Here is a 20,996-nt window from a genome sequence, read left to right on the forward strand (position 1 = left end):
AAAAAGTCCTGACCTTAGGGGGCTTCAGAGAGGCGAGTGTCATTCCCACGTTGGGGCCCCGAGGTGTCTCACAAGACTTTTCTGGCTCCCTGTGGCGCTGCGTGCCTTCTGGCCCGGCCTAGACGCTTCTATCTGTTCTTCTGGGGCTGGGCGGTGTGCCCTCCTGGGCTTGGGTCGTGGAACGCATGGCCTCTGCCATCTGGGTTGTCGCAGAGATGGCAGCCGGTCCTTTTTGGAGAGTGGAAACTTCTGTTTCCCCTTCAGGGAGGAATCCGGCCTCCTTCCTTCCTTCCTTCCTTCCTTCCTTCCTTCCTTCCTTCCTTCCTTCCTTCCTCCCTCCCGCCCTCCCTTCCTTCCTTCCCATCCCTTCTGCCGCTCAAACAAGCGCAGCCTCCTCTCGGTGGCGTCCTCCGGGCCTAGCCTCCTACCTGAGACCCGTCCCAGAGGAGCGGAGCCTTCGTGCTAGGGGCGTCCGGAGAGAGGAAGGGAAGGATATTAAAATCTGTCTGAGTAGGCTGCTCAAGTTTCATTTATTTGTTTTTGTCAAGTCATGAGGCTCAAACTCAGGGCCTGAAATCCATGCTCATACTAAAAAAGAAAAAGCTTTCAAGAGTTTGGGGGCATTTCAGATTTTAACATTTCAGAGTACAGATGTTCCAGCTGTATTTCCTCAGCCCCTGCAGAGGTTCACAATGGCTCTTGCCTGCTGTCCCAGCTACTTGTGGTAGAGGGCGGGGGCGGGGGGGAGGGAACGGGGGAGGGGGAGATCAAGAGGAGGAGGATTCCAGCCTGGTCAGAACATGATCAAGAAATCTCGACGAATTACAGAAAAACCTGGGCCTGTTGGTGGCCTCCTGTCAGGAAGCGAACACGGGAGGCGCGAGGTCCAGCCTGGCTCAGGCCCAAACCCAAAGTCACTGTCGGAAAAAAGCCTCTGTCTGAGGCTCTGCTGCCTGGCCCACGGGGCGCAAGCATTGGAACCTGAGTTCTGACCCACAGTACTGCCAGCGACGAAGGAAGAGAAAGGAGAGTGAGAGGGAAAAGGAAAACCTTTCTATCAATGAGCGTTCCATATGGAGATCTAGGAACTATCCTGGATAGAGCCTGTGTAAAGACTCTGGCCCAGGTGTTCTGGAGCAGGTGCTCTGGAGCAGGTGTTCAGGCACAGATGTTCAGGCACAGGTTCTCTGGAGCAGGTGTTCAGGACCAGGTGTTCAGGCACAGGTGTTCTGGAGCAGGTGTTCTGGAGCAGGTGTTCAGGCACAGGTGTTCAGGAGCAGGTGTTCTGGAGCAGGTGTTCAGGAGCAGGTGTTGTGGAGTAGGTGTTCAGGCACAGGTGTTCTGGAGCAGGTGTTCTGGAGCAGGTGTTCTGGAGCAGGTATTCAGGAGCAGGTGTTCAGGCACAGGTGTTCTGGAGCAGGTGTTCAGGCACAGGTGCTCTGGAGCAGGTGTTCTGGAGCAGGTGTTCAGGCACAGGTGTTCTGACTCAGGTGTTGAGTTGCAGGTGTTCAGGCTCAGGGCTGGAGGTCAGCAGTCTCCTCTCTTACTCGTGATTCTGGTTCGAGCCGGCTGCTCCAGCGGCGATACACTCTTTGGTTCTCCTCCCCATGAGCGTCCTCATGTCTGCGTGTCCTTCCGCCTGGCTCCCGGCCTCCCCCGACCCTTTGCCCTGACCCCCGCCGCCCCACACATGCCGTATGCTATTTATAGCATGACCCACAGGCACTTCCCCCTCCATTAACCCCCCCTCCTGGGGGAAGTGTCGCTGAGGACAGCCCCAGACGCCGCCGCATGCCGGAATTCACTCAGGAAAAGCAGGCGCGACAAATGAAGAGCGTTCTCAGGACCCACGGGAGCGGTTAACAGCCTGAAAGTCACTTCTCACTCACCGAGGCCCACGAGGGCCGGGAGAGCGAGAACCCCTTGCCCCAGCCCCCCAACACCCCTAGACTGAAGCTGCCTGTAATCCCAACCACTGCCTGGAAGGCGGAGATCTACGGGGACCGGGGTCGTCCGTGTCGGCAGATAAATCAGCAGGGCTACGGCGGCTACGCAGGGAGGAGGGAGGTCTGTCCCCCCCCCTCAGCCCCACACACCCACCCCCCCCCAAAAAAAAAAGGAAGAAAGGAGATGGATGGAGGTGTTGGCGTTTACACGGTCGTGATGCGCTGGCTGGCTGTCCATCCTTACTTCCAGAAGCTTCTCACTCCGGGAGCTACCCTCGGAGCTACCGTGGCTGATGGTGTGGATTTAGTCACTGGATTCCACCACGTGGGTCTGGACAGAAGCTGCGGCCCCGGGGGCCGGCGTCGGCGTGTTAATTAATTCTCCACGCCGGACATCTGGACGCCGCCTCCTCTGTGCTGGCTAATTAATTAAGCTGTGTTTGTAAACAGGCGTCCCCCCCCTACCCTTAGCCCCCCCCCCCCTCCGGCACTCTTCTGATCATCTGTTTCTTTACCCACGAACTGGTGACCCCTTCTCCCGGCATGCCACCTAGCCGGCGGCTCTGTGCTTCTACGGACGGATTCTTCTGGAATCTGCCCCTAGGTGGAGGAAGATTGGAGCCCATCTGCACCATTTATTGATGGGCTGGCCCGGCCGAAGGCTCATCCCCGCCCTCCCCCCCCCCATCTCCCCTGCCCCGCGCCCCATTCCTGGTGCATGATGCGTCTGTGAAAAGACAAGGGGCCAGCTCCCTGGGCTAGTCAGAGATGGAACTTGGCCTTGTCCTCATATTCCTGCCATGCTGACGTGTGTGTGTGTGTGTGTGTGTGTGTGTGTGTGTGTGTGTAAAAAACATCCTAGGTGTTGGGGGGGGGGTTGGAGAAACGGGGTACCCTCTGATCCTCACAGACCCACGGGGAAACGTGGCTGGATTCGCCGGGCTCCGGGATGAAGGGTACCACAGACTTCGGATGCCCGCAGAGGAGAGCCCGCAGCCACGGGAAATCACCCAAGACTCGCCTTCCGCATTTTCAAAGTCAGAGGACGGCTGACCCCTCCGCGGCCGGCGTCTCCCCTCCCCCGTGGGTCAGCGCCCCGCAAGGAAGAAACCCCGCTTTGAATTACTTCTTTGCAAAATAACCTTTGACACCTAAAGAGTCCGACATGGGTGCCTTTGTGCTAAGCTCTTGTGTGTGCATGAGAGGCAGCTAGCTAGCTGCTCTCTGGGGACTCTGATGTCCCTTGCTTATCTGGGCAGGGTGTAGCCGGGTCCCGGGGTGCGGACAGGCCTGACCAAAGCCTTCCCATGCCCGTTACATCAGCCTCCACGCCAGAGCCCAAGCCGGAACCCAAGGGACCCCAGACACCCTGGAAAGGAGTGCATGGTTCAAAGCCAGCCCGGGCAGGAACGTCCATGAGACCCTCACCTCCGATAAACGACTCAGCAAACGCTGGAAGGGAGCTGGAGGCCCAGGGACAGCGTCTCCGAGTTCAAGGCCCAGGACGGGCACAAGAAAACCCCCTTCAGCCCTGCGCTGATCGCGCTCTGCCAGCTAGACTCCTGTTTTGTCTTCTAGAGCGTTCTTGACAGTCACTCCTGAGAACCGGAGCCCACACTGCCGTGTCACAAAGAGGGCCTTTTAGCGTCGGCATTGATGCGTTAAATCATCTTTCCTTCCCTTTAGTTCCTTTCGTTAGATATGGATTTTCAACCCTTGTCCGATCTATCAATGTGCGCTGAGGGCTGTGTGGTCGTTTATCTTGCTCGCACGTGTCAGGAGACATTTGGGCAAACGTCGGCGTCGGCAGCCTCTCTCCTCGAACGCACTGGGAGTTGGTTAGGAAGAAAAGAGCCCCTCGGGGCATTCGGTCGTGTTCCAGATCAACCCACATCGGGTTTTCTTTTCTTTCTTTTTTTTTTTTTCTTGCCAGTCCTGGGCCTTGGACTCAGGGCCTGAGCACTGTCCCTGGCTTCTTCCCGCTCAAGGCTAGCACTCTGCCACTTGAGCCACAGCGCCACTTCTGGCCGTTTTCTGTATATGTGGTGCTGGGGAATCGAACCCAGGGCTTCATGTACATGAGCCAAGCACTCTTGCCACTAGGCCATATCCCCAGCCCACCACATTGGGTTTTGACCCCGCACCTTACCTTTGTGTATTTCCTTTCGTTTCTGTTTTGGTGGTGCCGGTCCTGGGGCTTGAACTCGGGCCGCCGTAGCGCTCCGCCACTTGAACCACAGCCCCATCATTGCCTTGGCTTTTCGGTGGTTTGTGGGAGATCAGAGCCTCACGGACTTTCCTGCCCAGGCTGGCTTCGAACCGTGATCCTCAGATCTCAGCCTCCCGAGTCGCTAGGATGACAGGCGTGAGCCGCCACCAGCACTTGGCTCCCCATCATTAATAATAATAATAATAATAAATAATTTTTCTTTTTACCAGCATCTATGAGCCACACAAGGGCTCTGGCTGGACCGGAGTGGGGGGACCCCCCCCCGCCTCCCCGAGCCTGGCTTCTCCCGGCCGTGCCTCAGGTGTGTCTGTCTCCCCCCCCCACGCAGGTGGGCAAGTGGAAAGATAAGTCCCTGCAGATGAAGTACTACGTGTGGCCGCGCATGTGCCCGGAGACGGAGGAGCAGGAGGACGACCACCTGAGCATCGTGACCCTGGAGGAGGCGCCCTTCGTCATCGTGGAGAGCGTGGACCCCCTGAGCGGCACGTGCATGCGCAACACTGTCCCCTGCCAGAAACGCATCATCTCCGAGTACGTCGTGGTCTGCAGGCTCCTGGGGGAGGGGGGAGGGGGGAGGGGTGCAGGGGAGGGGGCGGGGGGGGGGAACCACCAGAAAACCGGAAGCGGGGCCGTGGCTCGCAGGGGTTAGAGCGCCGGCCTGGAGCAGAAGAGCTCGGGGACGGCGCCCAGGCCCCGGGTTCAAGCCCCACGACCCGACTTCCACACACGCACACACCCCCGCGGCGTGCGGAAGCGGGAGCCGGAGCGATGGGGTGACCGTGGGGGGTCGGGCAGATCTCGGGGGACGGCTGACCCTCGGGCCTGGCGTAAGATGGCGTCTCTCGTGTCTCTCTTCCCTTCTGCCTTGTCTCTCTCTTCTCCTTCCACTGGCGGGCAGGAATAAGACGGACGAGGAGCCGGGCTACATCAAGAAGTGCTGCAAGGGCTTCTGCATCGACATCCTCAAGAAGATCTCCAAGTCCGTCAAGTTCACCTACGACCTCTACCTGGTCACCAATGGCAAGCACGGCAAGAAGATCAACGGCACCTGGAACGGCATGATCGGGGAGGTGAGCCGGTGGGGGGCGGCGGGGGGGGGGTCCCTGCACCCCGCACCTGGCCATGCCCGAAGGTGGCATCCCGCACACACCAAACAGTAAACACTGTGTGGCCCTGGCCTTCCAGAAGTTTCTATTTGTCTGGTGGTAGCCCTTGCCTTTTTCCTAGTGGTGGTCTTGCCTTCCAGAATGCTCTGTGTTCCCTGTGGTGATCTAGCCTTCCAGGATGGTCTAGCTTCCCTGTGGTGGCCTTACCTTCCAGAATGTTCTATATTCCCGGTGGTGGTCTAGCCTTCCAGAATGTCCTATGTTTCCTGTAGTGACCTTACCTTCCAGAATGTTCTGTATTCCCGGTGGTGGTCTAGCCTTCCAGAACGTCCTATGTTCCCTGGGGTGTCCTTGCTTTGCCAGGTGTTCTATCTTCTCTGTGGTGGCCTAGCCTTCCAGAACGTTCTAGCTTCCCTGTGGTGGTGGCCCTGGGCTTCCAGAACATTCTAACGGCAGTGCCGCTCTCCCCTCCCCACCCCGCCCCAGGTGGTAATGAAGAGGGCCTACATGGCGGTGGGCTCCCTCACCATCAACGAGGAGCGCTCGGAGGTGGTGGACTTCTCCGTGCCCTTCATCGAGACCGGCATCAGCGTCATGGTGTCCCGCAGCAACGGCACCGTCTCGCCTTCCGCCTTCCTAGGTGAGGGGACTGCGTGGCGGGGCAGGGGGGCAGTGAGGGACAGGTGGACGGGGGGGAGGGGGGCTCCAGTCCCTATATCATTGCCCAACGGTCCATCCTGGGACTCAGTTTCCCCATCCCGGGAGAAGACATCTCCACCGGGCGGCCGGGAACGCGTCCTGCCGTCAGAACCTCCCATCCTTGGTGTCAGGAGTGAGAGGAAGCTCTTTGGGTTGTTATTATTATTATTATTATTATCACTATTAGTATCATCATCATCTTCTTCGAGAAGTATCATCGTCATTGACTTGCCGCAATGGATCTTGGGAGGCTGAGGAGTTCTGGCGCCTTCTCCTCCCTCTGCCCACCCCTCCTGCCCGCCCCATCCTCTTCCTCCCCCTCCCCTCGCCGGCTTCACCGTCAACCCCTTAGAGATGATGGCAGACGGACTGAGGCCAGGCCGAGACTTTGGTTACATGAGATGGTGGTGAGCGCAGAGCCCCATCGTTTGCCCCCTGGTAGGGGCTATGGCACCAAGGTGGGGATGGGGGGGGCGTCACCCTGAGAGCCGAGCTTGGGGCTGGCTGCTCGCACACAGACCCCTCTGCCTGGACCTCGGCGATTTTATCTTTGAACGTGACTATCAGGACCGACAGCCGCCAACACCTCTTTACGTCCTGTCCTCAGAGGAATTAATTCAGTTCACGCACCACTGAGTGGAATATATATTTTTTTGTTCCCCTCCTATAAATTCACGCCGTTGGATTCGCCAGTCTTTCTTTGTCACAGTGAAACGGATTTGTGGCCGTGGTGATTTCAGGGGAGACGGTCTCGGACGGTCCTTGAACCCCATAATCCTCCTAGCCGACGGATGTCTTTGCGGTTTAGTTGCGTGTCCTCCTTCTAAAGATGACTGACACATTTTCTGACTCAGAACGTACGAAACCCTGTCTGAAATCGTAGATCCTGAAGAACCTTGACCTTAACCTAGAAGAACCCACCCCCCCACCCATGAGCCCCGGAATGTTCCATGTCGTGGAGAATGACACTGGCTTTCTTTTAAACTGACGAAGCAGCTGGGCTTTCATCGTCTCTCTGCAAGTTCAGCGGTGATGGAGGAAGAATGACGTTCTCTAGTTCTAGGCCCATTTCCTCCCCCCCCCCCCCCACCTCTTCTCAACTTCATCTTTGTTCATCATGGAGGAAGCAGCCTTGTCCGTTCTCGGGGTTGGGAGTTCACCGTGGCAGCGAGGCAGGGAGAGAAGAGGCCAGAATTATTTTGGGGGGGGGGACACAGTGCATCACAGGACAGAGTAACTATTGTGATTGTCCCTTCCGTGCGGCAGTCCTTGGAGAGGAAGCTTCTGGAATGGAGTGTGGGAAAGGGGTGTTCAGTTCGCAGACACCCCAAAGCCAGACAGATGGGGGGGGGGAAGACCCCCTGGAAATGAAATCAGCAACAAGGATGACCGGTGTTCCAGGGAGGCAAACGTGGAACATTCTTGCTTTCTACCCTGTCCCCAAAATAGGAAACTGACCAGGGCTTTGTGAGTCACAACTTAAACGGGGCTCCGGCCGCTGGCCTGCGATCTCTACACACGCTGTTCTTCAATGTAGTTGGGGGTGGGGGGGTTGTGTTTTGTTTTGGCCAGTCCTGGGCCTTGAACTCACGGCCTGGGCGCCGTCCCTGAGCTGTTTCCCTCAAGGCTGGTGCTCTACCACTTGAGCCACGGCGCCATTTCCGGCTTTCAAGCGGTTCATTGGAGATAAAAGTCTCACTCTCTCCTGCCCAGGCTGTCTTTGAACCGTGGTCCTCAGCGCTCAGCCTCCTGAGTGTCTGGGATTTAGGATCACAGGTGCAAGCCACCAGTAGCCCGTGGGAGGGTTTTGTTGTTGCTGCTTTGTTGTTGTTGTTGTTTTAAACATGGACTTATTTCCTTGTATCCTTGTGGTGTCCAACGAAATACACCACAGCGGAGCAGACTGGCGGTCGGAATCTCTGTGAGAAGCGAAGGGTTGCGCTCGGTCTGTTGGGAGTTCACGTGGCCATAGGGCTCAAGCGTACTGGGGGGGTGCCAGGGGCGGGCGGGGGGTGGGGGGGGCTCTGCTTCGTGACGTGGACTGCTGGGGATATGTGTGGGCCACGGAACCTTACATCGTCGCTGGTGTCTTCTCGTTGCATCTCGGGCTGGGAGATGCGGATATCGGGGTGGCTGTTTGGGGAGACTCGGCTCTGCCCGCCGCCCTGACCCCGCCCACCCGCCGTTTTCTTCTCCTCGCAGAGCCGTTCAGCGCAGACGTGTGGGTGATGATGTTCGTCATGCTGCTGATTGTCTCTGCCGTGGCCGTGTTTGTGTTCGAGTACTTCAGCCCCGTGGGTTACAACCGGTGCCTAGCCGACGGCAGAGGTAAAGCTGGCTGGACCTGGGCGGGGGGGGGGGCGGGGGGGGTCGCCAGTCCCCATTTCTCCTGCACCCCTGATGTATCTGTCACCTACGTGCGCACGCGCGCACACACACACACACACACACATACACACATACACATACATACAGCGTCCCTGGACGCTGTTTTGATCGCTGATGGCTCTACATTGGAAGAGGCCACTCACAAGGCGGGGTGTACACACGTACTAAGAATAAGGAAACACGGGTTTCCCCCCCCCCCCACAGCTAGTGGCTGTGATTGACTGAGTCCCCAAAGGGCCAAAGAGAAAATGACTGAAGAACGAGATGGGCCTGGCCCGCCCAGCTATGGGAGAGACGTGTGAATCATAATAAATGGAAATAACTCAGACAGGGAGGAGAATTCTCCATCCCAGCTGCTGTCGGAGGGGTCCGAGTTCCAGAACTGCTAGGCAAGAGATGCGAAAAATTGCCCAGGCAGTTTGAGGGGGAGGTGGGCCTGTCTGGGAAACAACACCTCTAAAACGTCATTAAAACCCTCAGGAATGCCGGGCACAGGTGGCTCACGCCTGTCATCCCGGCTACTCGGGGAGACTGAGAGCTGAGGATCGCAGTTCAAAGCCAGCCCGGGCAGGAAAGGCCATGAGACTCTTATCCCCAATGAACCACCAGGAAACTGGAAGAAGAGCTGTGGCTCAAGTGGTAGAGCACCAGGCCTTGAGCACAAAGAGGCTCAGGGACAGCGCCCAGGCCCTGAGTTCAAGACCCACAACTGACCAAAAAAGAAATATAATCCTCTACCAGATTCCCAAACCCGTCCGCACCCACGGGCCTCCGAGGGTAGACCCACCTTGTTCTTGGGTTCGTGTGTTGGGGGAAGGGTTAGCCCTCGCAGCCCAGGCTTCCACCAGGTAAAAAAACAATAATAATTCCAGATTCACCGAGCTCAAAGCAGGGGGCTCCCACGAATTCACGTGACCCCCCCCCAAGGGCACCTCTCCTCATGAAGGAATTCTGCACGGAGGTGGCCAGGCCTTTGACACGCTCTCTCTCCAACACGTTGGTTCACGAACCATGTGTTTCACCGCCACACCTGTAGCTCAGGCGTGCGTGGTGGTCCGTGGGGAGGCCAGGGTGCTCTCTGGCCGTCCATGGGGGGGGGGGCTCTGTGGCAGGGCTCTGGCTCCAGGCCTGTCCCCCCTCCCCCCTGCCCCCCCCCCCACCGTGTGTTGGTGTGGGCCACCCGAGAGCCGGTGACAGGGGTCTAACGTTCTGTCCTGGTCTTGTTGTGTGGCACACCAGAGCCGGGCGGCCCGTCCTTCACCATTGGCAAGGCCATCTGGCTTCTGTGGGGCCTGGTGTTTAACAACTCCGTGCCGGTGCAGAACCCCAAGGGGACCACCTCCAAGATCATGGTGTCCGTCTGGGCCTTCTTCGCCGTCATCTTCCTGGCCAGCTACACTGCCAACCTGGCTGCCTTCATGATCCAGGAGGAGTACGTGGACCAGGTGTCCGGGCTGAGCGACAAGAAGGTAAGAGACTGCATCCCCGCCCCCTCCCACCCTCCCCCTGTCCTCCCCTCCCCCTTCCCTGCCTCCAGCCACACTCGAAAGCTCTCCCCTGCCTGTTAACTCTCGGAGTGCCGAGAACCTACGGCCTCCTCATGCGTTTTCCCCCAGCCTGGACATGGGTGCAGAAATCCACTCGTGTGGGCCTGTGGCGGCCCCGTGGTCAGCCCCGTGGCATCAGGACGAGCTCACAGCCAGCACCGTTTAGGAGACGTGCACTCACAACAGACTTCCCACTGTGCCTGTCCTTTACAAAGAATAGTCAGGGGCTGGTGGTTCACGTCTGTCATCCCAGCTACTCATGGGGCTGAGACCTGAGGGATCTGGGTTCAAAGCCAGCCCAGGCAGGAAAGTCCGTGAGACTCTGATCTCCAATGAAACCACCAGAAAAAGCTAGACATTGAGCTGGGGGCTCAAGTGGTAGAGCGTCAGCCGTGAGCACAACGAATGGCTCAGGGACAGCAGCCAGGACCTGAGTTCGAGTCCCAGGACCAGCACAAACAAAACGAAAACCACCTCCGGTTAGTTTTACTCCAAAACACAGAAAAGGACTCCCCCCGCCCCCCGCCGACCCTTGGAGATGAGATGGTAGGGCATGGAGAACAGCACCGCCCATCCAAGAAGAGAGCGTGTGCAGGTCGCAAGCGACCCGGCGTCTGTGTCCACACGCCAAGGGGTGAGTGTCGTGGGCTGAGCAGCGAGAGACGTTAGGCGGCCATTAGACGGGGAGCTTTGGAAAACACGCGGCTGGCGTCTCTGCCCTTTCTTCCCGGGCTGGCCTGCAGCTACCGTCCCCCCCATTTCCGCGTCTACACCTCCAGCACAGACGCCGATTTCTCCAACACCCCTCCCTCTCCCTGCTGTCGTTTCTCCGATAAGCCAAGAGGTGTGCGTTGCTCCTGCGGCTTGAACTCGGGGGCCTGGGCGCTGGTCCCCGAGCTTCTTTTGCTCAAGGCGGGCGCTCTACCACTTGAGCCACAGCTCCACTTCCGGCTTTTTTGCTGGTTCACTGGAGATGAGACTCTCACGGACTTCCCTGCCTGGGCTGGCTTTGAACCGCGATCCTCAGATGTCAGCCTCCTGAGAAGCTGGGATGACAGGTGTCATCCAACAGAAGTTGTGTCATTTTATACAGCGATTTTTACACAAGCTATTAGGAGCTGTGTGACACTGGGTCCGTGGTCTACTTCAAGCCGATTCCTGTCCACACGTGAGACGCGGCTAGCGTGCAGAGGCTTCTGGGTGTCTCTCGGCGGAAGTTCCTCCTGTGGTGTTTTTGTTGTTCCCCCCGCCCCCCCCCCCCCGCCATTTTTCAAAGCAGTCTTGGCCTCCAGGGTCCTCTGTAGCGTCTTGCGATCTTCCTGCGTCAGCAGCTAGAAGTTTCCTGGGCCGGCGTAGAAGGCAGACAGGCGCGCCAGCAAATGGCCACGCTGGCCTTTGAGATCCCATCTGGCTAATCAAAAAGCCTTTCACGTAACTTGCGCGATTGCCAAATTTTTCTTTCAGAAAAATAAGAAAATGGATTCAAGTACGGTCATTTATTCCGGGGCTGAATTGGACGTGATTACGGCGCCCGTTGAGGCTTCGGAGAGCCTTTGGCGTTGAGAGCCTTGGTCGCCATTGTCCTAGCAAAGCGGGGACTCCACCCATCCAAAGGGGCGCCTACCAGGGCACGCCGGCTTTTGGTCAGGAGGATCGCTTCCTGGAACTATCTGGGGTGTTTGCACCCACACCCTGATGCCTGTCTTTGCTGATCCAGTGCCTTTATTTCTCTTGCCTTGAAGCTGGCCGACATCTGGGAATGGGGAAGAATAAGTAGTGATAAGGGCCAGGAACCCCCGGGCCCTCCACCCCCCAGAAGGTTGGGGTGTGGATGACATCCTGCACCCCGCTCCCGCTCCGAGCTCCGGTTTCCTCGTCTGTCAGATCAAAGTCTTACCGGCCCTGTGTGACCCGTTCAGCGCTGGAGTCCTTCGGCCCTCTGAGATACGGAAGAACCCTTCAAAAAGAAACAGAAGTTCTCAATGGCCAACAGGCGGAAGAAGAGCCTTTTCCAGGCGGGAAGTCGCGGTGTTGGGGATCGTGACGCACGCACGTCCCTCGCGTGATACGCATTTCACGCGGCCCCACGCGGGGCCTCTGCTCTTAACTCAGCAATGAGGTTACCGTGGCACTGATGACGACATGGTCAAAACCCCCATCTTCCTGGAAGGAAAGAATGGCTTCTAAAACCAGGACAGACCCCCCCCCCCCCGCAAAGGCTCAGAGTCTCCCCCGCCCCCCAAGTTACCGGGTTAGATTGTGCAACACGACAGTCCAGTGTGGAGAGCTACAGTACTTTAAAGACCTTTAAAGCACCCTTTCCGGGTCAGGATGCAGCCAGAGGTCTTCCTGGTGCCATTTCCCGGGCTCGTTGTCATTATTGAAGGAAAAGCCCAATGTGTAGTGACAGATAAAGAATGTCGACGTGAATGAACACCAAACACCGGCCACCCATCTACCATCTACCACCGGCCATCCCAACTACTCAGGAGGCTGAGAGGCGAGGATCGCGGTTCAAAGCCAGCCGGGACAGGAAAGCCCGTGAGACTCTCATCTCCGATGAACCACCTAAAATCTGCAAGTGGGGCTGTGGCTCAAGTGGTGTAGAATATTCATCTTGAGTTTGGTGGGGCGGGGGGGAGCCAAGAAAGTACACAGGGCCCTGAGTTCAAGCCCCAATTCCTGTGTACACACACACACACACACACACACACACACACACACACGAGATTACGGACATGGATTGGACAGTGATACGAGGACAGACGTGTATGGAGCAAGTGCAACAGCAGGCACCTCGCACGCCTGTTACCACCCTAACGACACCCTTGGAATCGCGGCGTGGGGAAAATGGCACCCGGGGTGTGCGCTCTTTGTTCAGCTCTGTCTGATTCAACCTCAAGCCTCGGAGGTCAGCGCTGCCCGTCGAGCCGGCGGCCTGGCCGGAGGGACTGGGTGGGCAGCGTGGATTGTGGCCGGGGGCGGGGGGGAACCACAGTAAGAGCCGCTGTCTGGTCGCTCTGGGATACACGTGATCGAAGGGAGAATCCACGGAAAGTTCCCCCGAGGGAACAAATGGCTTCGCTTTAGCTTTTTTAAAACGAAGGACGCGAATTACCTCGGCGAGACCGACCGGTCGGTGGGTTTGTGTCGGGAGATGGGCTGTGTGAGGTTTTGGAGATACAGATAAGCAAACTTCTACGTTGAGGAGCAACAAAAAAAAATATGACTTGCTGGCTACAGAGAGTGGGAGGCGTGGCTCGGGCAGTGTAGCGAAAGCCTCAGAGACTGGAGTTCGAGTCCTGGGTGAGATCACAGGGCTCTGCTCAGGCCCTGGGGGCCAAGACGCCGGGATGCAGAGCAGTTTCCAGAAAGAACGTGGTCCATCGTGAGCACCCGGAGGTTATCACCCGAGGCCCAATGCCAGACAGATAGAAACGTCTAGCACTGAGCATCCAATCGACGTCGAGCCGGCTTCCGGAGAGCCCCTGGGTGAATCTGAGCTGGGTTTAATGCGGCGAATGGCTTTTCATTCCATCAGAAACGAATGTGGATACCAACTTAACGCGTCTCTCCTCTCCTTCTCTCTCTCCCTCTCTCTCTCTCTCTCTCCCTCCAGTTCCAGAGACCGAACGACTTCTCGCCGCCTTTCCGCTTCGGGACGGTCCCCAACGGCAGCACGGAGCGGAACATCCGCAATAACTACGCGGAGATGCACGCCTACATGGGCAAGTTCAACCAGAGGGGCGTGGACGACGCGCTGCTGTCCCTCAAGACGGGGTAAGAGCGGCTCCGTCTGCGGCCATCGGGCGCGCACCCACGCTCGTGGTCATCGTCCCAGGGAAACAGGCCCCGGGGGTCGTGTGGCCCGGTGCTCAGAGATTTTCCTATGCGATGGCTTCTTTCTGTCTATTTTCCGTTGGCGTTCGTTCAGTGGTGAAACAAATGAAATACGGGTCTTTTTCTCTGTAAGTAGGACGGAGCCAGGCACCGGTGGCTCATGTCTGTCTATCCTAGCTAGTCCCTAAGACTCTTATTTCCAATGCAGCACTGAGACAAGCCAGAAGTGGAGCCGTGGCTCACACCGTAGAGCCACTGGCCTTGAGCTAGGCCCAGGGCCTAGAATTCACGCCCCAGGAGTGGCACACAACACACACACACAACATACACACACACACACACACACATTAATTAAACCAGGAAGGTAAGGCTCATCTGTAACCCATAACCTTGGAATTGGGGGCCAGGCTACGGGGGTACCTGCTTTCGGGCTGTCTCAGGAAGTTAGGACGGTTGGGGTTTTCTTTATTTCCAGTCCCAGGGCTTGAACTCAGCACCTGTCTCTGAGCTTTGGTGTGTTCCAGGCCAATGCTCTACCGCTTGAGCCACAGCCCCACTCCTGGCTTTTTGTGGTTCTTCATGGAGATCAGAGTCTCACAGACTTTCCTATCCAGGCTGGCTTTGAACTGTGACCCTCAGATCTCAGCCTCCTGAGTAGCTGGGATGACAGGCGTGAGCCACGGGGGGAGGGGGGGTGGGGGGGTGAGGGGGTGGCGCATGCCCAGAAAAGAAAACAGTTCTGTAAATCTCACCTGTGCGGTGCGTGATTGTGGAGCTTACTTTTCATTATCTCCGTTCTTACTTTTATCGATCCCCTGTTTTTGTTTAAACTCTTTGAACGCCTCCTCCCTTTGCGCAGGAAGCTGGACGCGTTCATCTACGACGCGGCGGTGCTCAACTACATGGCGGGCCGGGACGAGGGCTGCAAGCTGGTGACCATCGGCAGCGGCAAGGTCTTCGCCTCCACGGGTTACGGCATCGCCATCCAGAAGGACTCGGGCTGGAAACGCCAGATCGACCTCGCCATCCTGCAGCTCTTCGGCGACGGTGAGTCCAAGAAAGCGGCGGCGGCCGCCGCTCTCCGTGTCTCCAATCTGTGCGTCCCAGAATAAATTAATGAGAATAATACATCGCTCGGTAGCCGACCAGAGCCGGGGAGAGGGGGGGCGGGGGAGGGGAATGGGGGGTGGCGGCGAGATTCGATGGCCCTAGCCGGGTGACTACCGCAGCCCAAGGTGGAATGGCGTATGTGATGCGCTGGGAAACAGTCCCTCCTGGTTCCTTGTGCTCTGGTCTTCTGCGTTTCCCTTCGTGCTGACATCCAACGCCATGGCTCCCTCCGTCATTCCAGGACGCGAATCCCCTTTCTTTCCCCCCCACCCCACCCCCGGGGGGCTGCCAGTCCCCATGACTCCGCAGAGCTCTGCCAAGTGGCGTTCTAAATCAAACGAGGCTCTAAATCACGTCCCCAGGAAGAGTTCTGGAGCACAAGACCGGATTCCAGGTGAAGTGGGCCGTTGCCCGGGTTTGGAAGAGAAAGAACGTAAGAGGCACGCTGTTTGATCAAAGGCAGGAATTAAATAAAACAAGTGGCTGGATTGATTGAGCTCCCGTGGTTTCTACAGCGGTCACCGGCGAGACAAAGCTAACGGAGAGCAGCCGCACTGGAGGTCCGGCTTGGGTGGGCTTGCTCTTAATCCAAGCTTCCTCCTGCCACCTAGGGACTCTGTCCCTCTGCCTCTCCGTCTGTCCTTCCCTCGCCTAATCTGTGTCGCACCAGGTAAGAGCAGGTTTCTGAGTTCCCCACCGTCAGAGGAAGCACCGCGTGCTTAGGACCTCCTACTAGGTCCTCGGGATGCTCCCGCCTGGTGGTTTCCATCCGCCCTCCTCTGCGGACTGCTACTCCGCCGGAACTCTTCTCCGTCCTTCTTCCCCCTAAATGAGCCTCCGCCCCCCTGGATCGTCCTCTTCCCGCCACCTTCACTGCGATCAAAATTGAAATCGGGCCCTTCGCCAAGCCTCTGTGGCCACTGGCCGACCACCCGGCCACAGCATGGCCACCGCTGGCCAGATCTCTGTCACCAGCATGGCGGAGAGCTCGGCCATGCTGATCGTTTGCGCAGCTGTTCGGGCTGGATCCAGGCGCGAGGCGGGCATCCCTCATTTCTCGGCATCCTCATATATTTCCATTGGGTGTTGACTGGACACGTGGATGGATTCATACACCATGGTATTAATTTAAAAAAAAAAACAAACAACTGATTCAGCCAAGCCATCCTCCCAGTGACTCGGGAGGCTGAGATCTCAGGATGGCAGTTCGAAGCCAGCCCGGGCAGGAAAGCCCACAAGACATTTATCTCTACGAAACTGCTCAGAGAAGGTTGGAAATGGCGCTATGGCTCCAGTGGTTGAGTGGCAGCCTGGAGGGACAGCACCCAGGCCCAGCGTCCAAATCCTAGGACGCCTCGTTCATTCATAGAACGGCGGTATTGCGATGGCTGTTTGCTCGTTTCCTTCCTTTGTGTCTCCTTGGCTTTTTCTCATGTTTCTCTCTCTCTCTCTTCCTCCATGTTCCTCTCCCCCACCCCCTTTTTCTCTACCCCTCTCCCGCCATCCCTTTCGCTGTCTTTCTCCCCCGCCCCGTCCCCAGGGGAGATGGAGGAGCTGGAGGCCCTGTGGCTCACCGGCATTTGTCACAACGAGAAGAACGAGGTCATGAGCAGCCAGCTAGACATCGACAACATGGCGGGCGTCTTCTACATGCTGGGGGCGGCCATGGCCCTCAGTCTCATCACCTTCATCTGCGAGCACCTCTTCTACTGGCAGTTCCGGCACTGTTTCATGGGCGTCTGCTCCGGCAAGCCCGGCATGGTCTTCTCCATCAGCAGAGTGAGTTGCTTTTGTGCTTCTGCCCCGGGCGCGTGGGCGATGTGGTTCCCGGGGGCTCGCGGGTGGGTGGGTCCTAGGATGTGTCGGAGAAAGAGGGAGATGAGCCCCACTCTGTGCGGAGACTGGCACACTGGGTTTTCATCACCGCTGGTGGATTTGCGTAGAAGCCGCATTAATCGTTTAATCCTTCGGAGGAGCCGAGCTTCCATTGAAACGGTGGGACGCGCGGGGCTCTCCTGTTCTAACGCCTCCAGCCGGTGCGTTCGCCCTTCCGGTGTTCTAACCAGGCATGGAGTCTAGGGAGGAAATCAAGAAGAAGTCTGACAGACAGGCATATGCTGGCGCAGGTCTGCCAATGCCAGCTCTCGGGGGGACCGGGGGGGACAGAATCATGAGTTCTAGGCCGGCTGGGGCCCAACCTCAATACAATCAGGCGAGAAAACGGCTTCCCCCTTGGATGAGTTCATCCGTGTGGCCCTTGGCCTGTCGTGGTTTCCCCGTGGGCTGAGGCCGTGTAGAGGAGGGAACCGGGGTGTATCGTGCCCCCCCCACCCCCGGGCCTCGGGGTTCTGCTGTGTGTCCCTTCTTGAGGCCCCAGACGGAGCGGGCGAGAGCAGAACCCAATCGGGAGGAGAGTGGAAACAGGACCGGCAAAGACACGCAGGGGCGTTGAGTGTGTAGAAGGAGAAGACCTCGCGTTTCCTCCCGGACGTAGTGAAGAAGGCCGAGGAAGGCCAGTGCACAGGAAGTGCCATCCTCAACACCCAGGAAGCCCTGGCAGCTGAGCTCAGCGCTTCCCTGCCCCTACCCCCCTCCTCCGAGACAGGGGCGGGTGGGTCATGAGTTTGAGGCCCAAGAGGGCCACGTCACAGGTCCCCCAATAAGGATAATTCTCAAAGCCCGGTGCTGGCGGCTCACGCCTGTCATCCAGCTACTCAGGAGGCTGAGTGGGTGAAGATCATGGTTCGAAGTCAGCAAAAAGCCAGAAGTGGAGCTGTGGCTCACATGGTAGAACGCCAGTAGAGCAGCAAAGCTCAGGGACAGCGTCCAGGCCAGAGTTCAAGCCCCAGGGCCTTCACACACACGTGTGCACACACACACACACACACACACACCAAGCAAAAACACATGTACAAATGCTCTGTGCTTTCTCAGCCCGGCACTTCACGGTGGGAGAGGGTGGTTCGCAGTCTCCAGAACCTTCTAGAACCTAACCCATCTCCTCGGATGTGTCCCCCCCCCTTCCCCCCCAAACCAGGGCATCTACAGCTGCATCCACGGGGTGGCGATCGAAGAGCGCCAGTCGGTGATGAACTCCCCGACGGCCACGATGAACAACACGCACTCGAACATCCTGCGGCTGCTACGCACGGCCAAGAACATGGCGAACCTGTCGGGGGTGAACGGCTCCCCGCAGAGCGCGCTCGACTTCATCCGCCGCGAGTCGTCGGTGTACGACATCTCGGAGCACCGGCGCAGCTTCACGCACTCGGACTGCAAGTCGTACAACCCGCCGTGCGAGGAGAACCTGTTCAGCGACTACATCAGCGAGGTGGAGCGGACCTTCGGGAACCTGCAGCTCAAGGAGAGCAACGTGTACCAGGACCACTACCACCACCACCACCACCGCCCGCACAGCATCGGCAGCACCAGCTCCATCGACGGCCTCTACGATTGCGACAACCCCCCCTTCACCACCCAGCCCCGGCCCCTGGGCAAGAAGCCTCTGGATCTCGGCCCGCCGCCCGCCAAGCACGGACAACTGGGCGACCTGTACGGCAAGTTCTCCTTCAAGAGCGACCGCTACGGCCACGACGACCTGATCCGCTCCGACGCCTCCGACATCTCCACCCACACCGTCACCTACGGCAACATCGAGGGCAACGCGGCCAAGCGGAGGAAGCAGCAGTACAAGGACAGCCTGAAGAAACGCCCGGCGTCCGCCAAGTCCCGGCGGGAGTTCGACGAGATCGAGCTGGCCTACCGCCGACGGCCGGCCCGCTCCCCCGACCACAAGCGCTACTTCAGGGACAAGGAGGGCCTGCGCGACTTCTACCTGGACCAGTTCCGGCCCAAGGAGAACTCGCCGCACTGGGAGCACGTGGACCTCACGGACATCTACAAGGAGCGGGGCAGCGACGGCTTCAAGCGAGACTCGGTGAGCGCCGGGGGCCCGGCGTGCGCCAACAGGCCTCACGTCAAACACCCGTCGGGGGGCGGTGGCGGCGGCGGTGGGGACAAGCTCGGCGGCGGCGGCGTGGTGGGTGGCGTGCCGGCGCCCTGGGAGAAGAGCCTGGGCGCCGTGGACTGGGACGATCGGGCGGCGGGTAACTTCTGCCGCAGCTGCCCGTCGAAGCTGCACAACTACACGGCGGCGGCGGTGCCGGGCCAGAACTCGGGGCGGCAGGCGTGCATCCGCTGCGAGGCGTGCAAGAAGGCCGGCAACCTGTACGACATCAGCGAGGACAACTCCCTGCAGGACCTGGAGCCGCCCTCCGGGCCCGTGGCCCTCCCCCCCGGGGCCGCCCCGTCGTCCACCAAGTACCCCCAGAGCCCCACCAACTCCAAGGCCCAGAAGAAGAGCCGCAACCGGCTGCGGCGCCAGCACTCGTACGACACCTTCGTGGACCTGCAGAAGGAGGAGGCCGCCCTGGCCCCCCGCAGCGTGAGCCTCAAGGACAAGAGCCGCTTCCTGGACGGCAGCCCCTACGCCCACATGTTCGACATGGCGGCCGGCGAGGGGAGCTTTGCCAACAGCAAGTCCTCAGTGCCCACCGCCGGCCACCACCACCACAACAACCCCGGCGGCGGCGGCGGCTACATGCTCAGCAAGTCCCTGTACCCCGATCGGGTCACCCAGAACCCTTTCATCCCCACGTTCGGAGACGACCAGTGCCTGCTTCACGGCAGCAAATCCCACTTCTTCCGACAGCCCACGGTGGCCGGGGCGGCGGCGGCGGCGGCGGCCAAAGCCAGACCGGACTTCCGCGGCCTGGTGGCCAACAAGCCCGCGGTGTCGGCCCTGCACGGGGCGGCGCCCGGCCACTTCCAGAAGGATCTCTGTATAGGAAACCAGTCCAACCCCTGCGTGCCTAAAAACAAAAACCCCAGGGCTTTCAATGGCTCCAGCAACGGCCATGTGTACGAAAAACTGTCTAGCATTGAGTCTGATGTGTGAGTGAGGGACGGGAGGGGCCCGTCGGGGGGGGGGGGAGGGGGAGGGGAGGGCGTCCGGGACGGGGGCGCATGTGGAGGACCGGGGTGGGGTGGGGGGCGTCCGGAGCGAGCTCGCCGCCCGTCAGCTCCTGTCTCTCGGTCTTTTCGTTCCCCTCGTGGGTGCGTGGCTGGCCTGCGCGCGGAGTTGGGGGTACCGGCGGAAGGCAGCCCTGGTGACAGTGCCATCTCTCCCCCCCCCCCCTCCCTCCCTCCCTCCCTCCCTCCCTCCCTCCCTCCGTCCCTCCCTCCTCCACCCGTTCCCAGGAGAGGATGGAAACTGGACCTCTCCCATTGAGTCCTGCTATAGTGTGACACACAACACACACACACACACACACACACACACCCGCCGTGGAAATGGCATCCGACTGGAGACCACGAGGATGGGGGGGGGGCACTGGGGGAGGGGGGGCTGTTCATCAAGGAGCCAGAGCCGGGGGTTGGGGGGGGAGAGTGGGACCCCACCAGGTGAGGAAGGTTGTGGTGGAGGTGTGGATTCCAGGACAAGCCGGGAAGCTCCCCGTGAGACTGTGCTCCAGGGTGCAGAGGGGAGGCGTGCGTGCGTGCGTGCGTGCGTGCGCGTGCGTGCGTGCACACCTACGTCCGCCGAAGGGGGAGAAGACGACGATCTCGATGCTGTGTCTTCGCACGCCCCTAGGCCACGTGCACGCGTGTGTTCAAATGCGGGGGGGGGGGGTTTGTGGGTTTCTCCCCATCACCTTCTGAAGGAGGCGGGAGGGAGCAGGTGACGGTGAGGATTCTATTCTGCAGACAGAGCGAGACAGAGAGAGACAAACAGACAGACAGACAGACAGAGAGAACCCTGAAAAAGCAAGGCACAACAGTGATCGTGTTCAGTTAGCTGGCCAATGGTTTCAACCAATTTCAGAATTCTCCAGGAAAGCCAAGGGGAGAGATTTTTAGGAGCTTTTAATTCTCGAGAGCAATGGATTCTAGACGATTCTTTTGAGCTTTCAGATGTCAAAGTGGCCAAACTTTTATTTTGGGGGGGGTGGGGGGGTCAATAAGGATATAAAGAAGAGGGGACCATCGTCGGTGTTAGGGTGACAGGAGGTTTCCAACGGCTTTCACCCCCTTCTTACTCCACCCAGAGCTAGAAAGTCAGGCTGTGTAC

At 58.8% G+C, this 20,996-nt stretch overlaps 1 protein-coding gene across 1 annotated transcript in view; it reads left to right on the forward strand.

Annotated features, from left to right (window-relative positions):
• Grin2b (glutamate ionotropic receptor NMDA type subunit 2B) overlaps positions 1–19,823 on the forward strand; it is a 26,545-nt gene extending 6,722 nt beyond the window's left edge. Inside the window, exons 3-13 of the mRNA XM_048335050.1 lie at positions 1,894–2,067; positions 4,505–4,707; positions 5,075–5,246; positions 5,769–5,922; positions 8,184–8,309; positions 9,609–9,838; positions 13,536–13,696; positions 14,616–14,803; positions 16,407–16,645; positions 17,904–18,842; positions 18,888–19,823. Of these exons, the coding sequence (XP_048191007.1) occupies positions 1,894–2,067; positions 4,505–4,707; positions 5,075–5,246; positions 5,769–5,922; positions 8,184–8,309; positions 9,609–9,838; positions 13,536–13,696; positions 14,616–14,803; positions 16,407–16,645; positions 17,904–18,842; positions 18,888–19,823 (3,522 nt within the window). The remainder of the gene's footprint in view (positions 1–1,893; positions 2,068–4,504; positions 4,708–5,074; positions 5,247–5,768; positions 5,923–8,183; positions 8,310–9,608; positions 9,839–13,535; positions 13,697–14,615; positions 14,804–16,406; positions 16,646–17,903; positions 18,843–18,887) is intronic.
• The last annotated feature ends 1,173 nt before the right edge of the window (positions 19,824–20,996 follow it).

The sequence above is a fragment of the Perognathus longimembris genome, chromosome 27, assembly GCF_023159225.1.
Source record: "Perognathus longimembris pacificus isolate PPM17 chromosome 27, ASM2315922v1, whole genome shotgun sequence".
In the NCBI taxonomy this organism is placed as follows: Eukaryota; Metazoa; Chordata; class Mammalia; order Rodentia; family Heteromyidae; genus Perognathus; species Perognathus longimembris.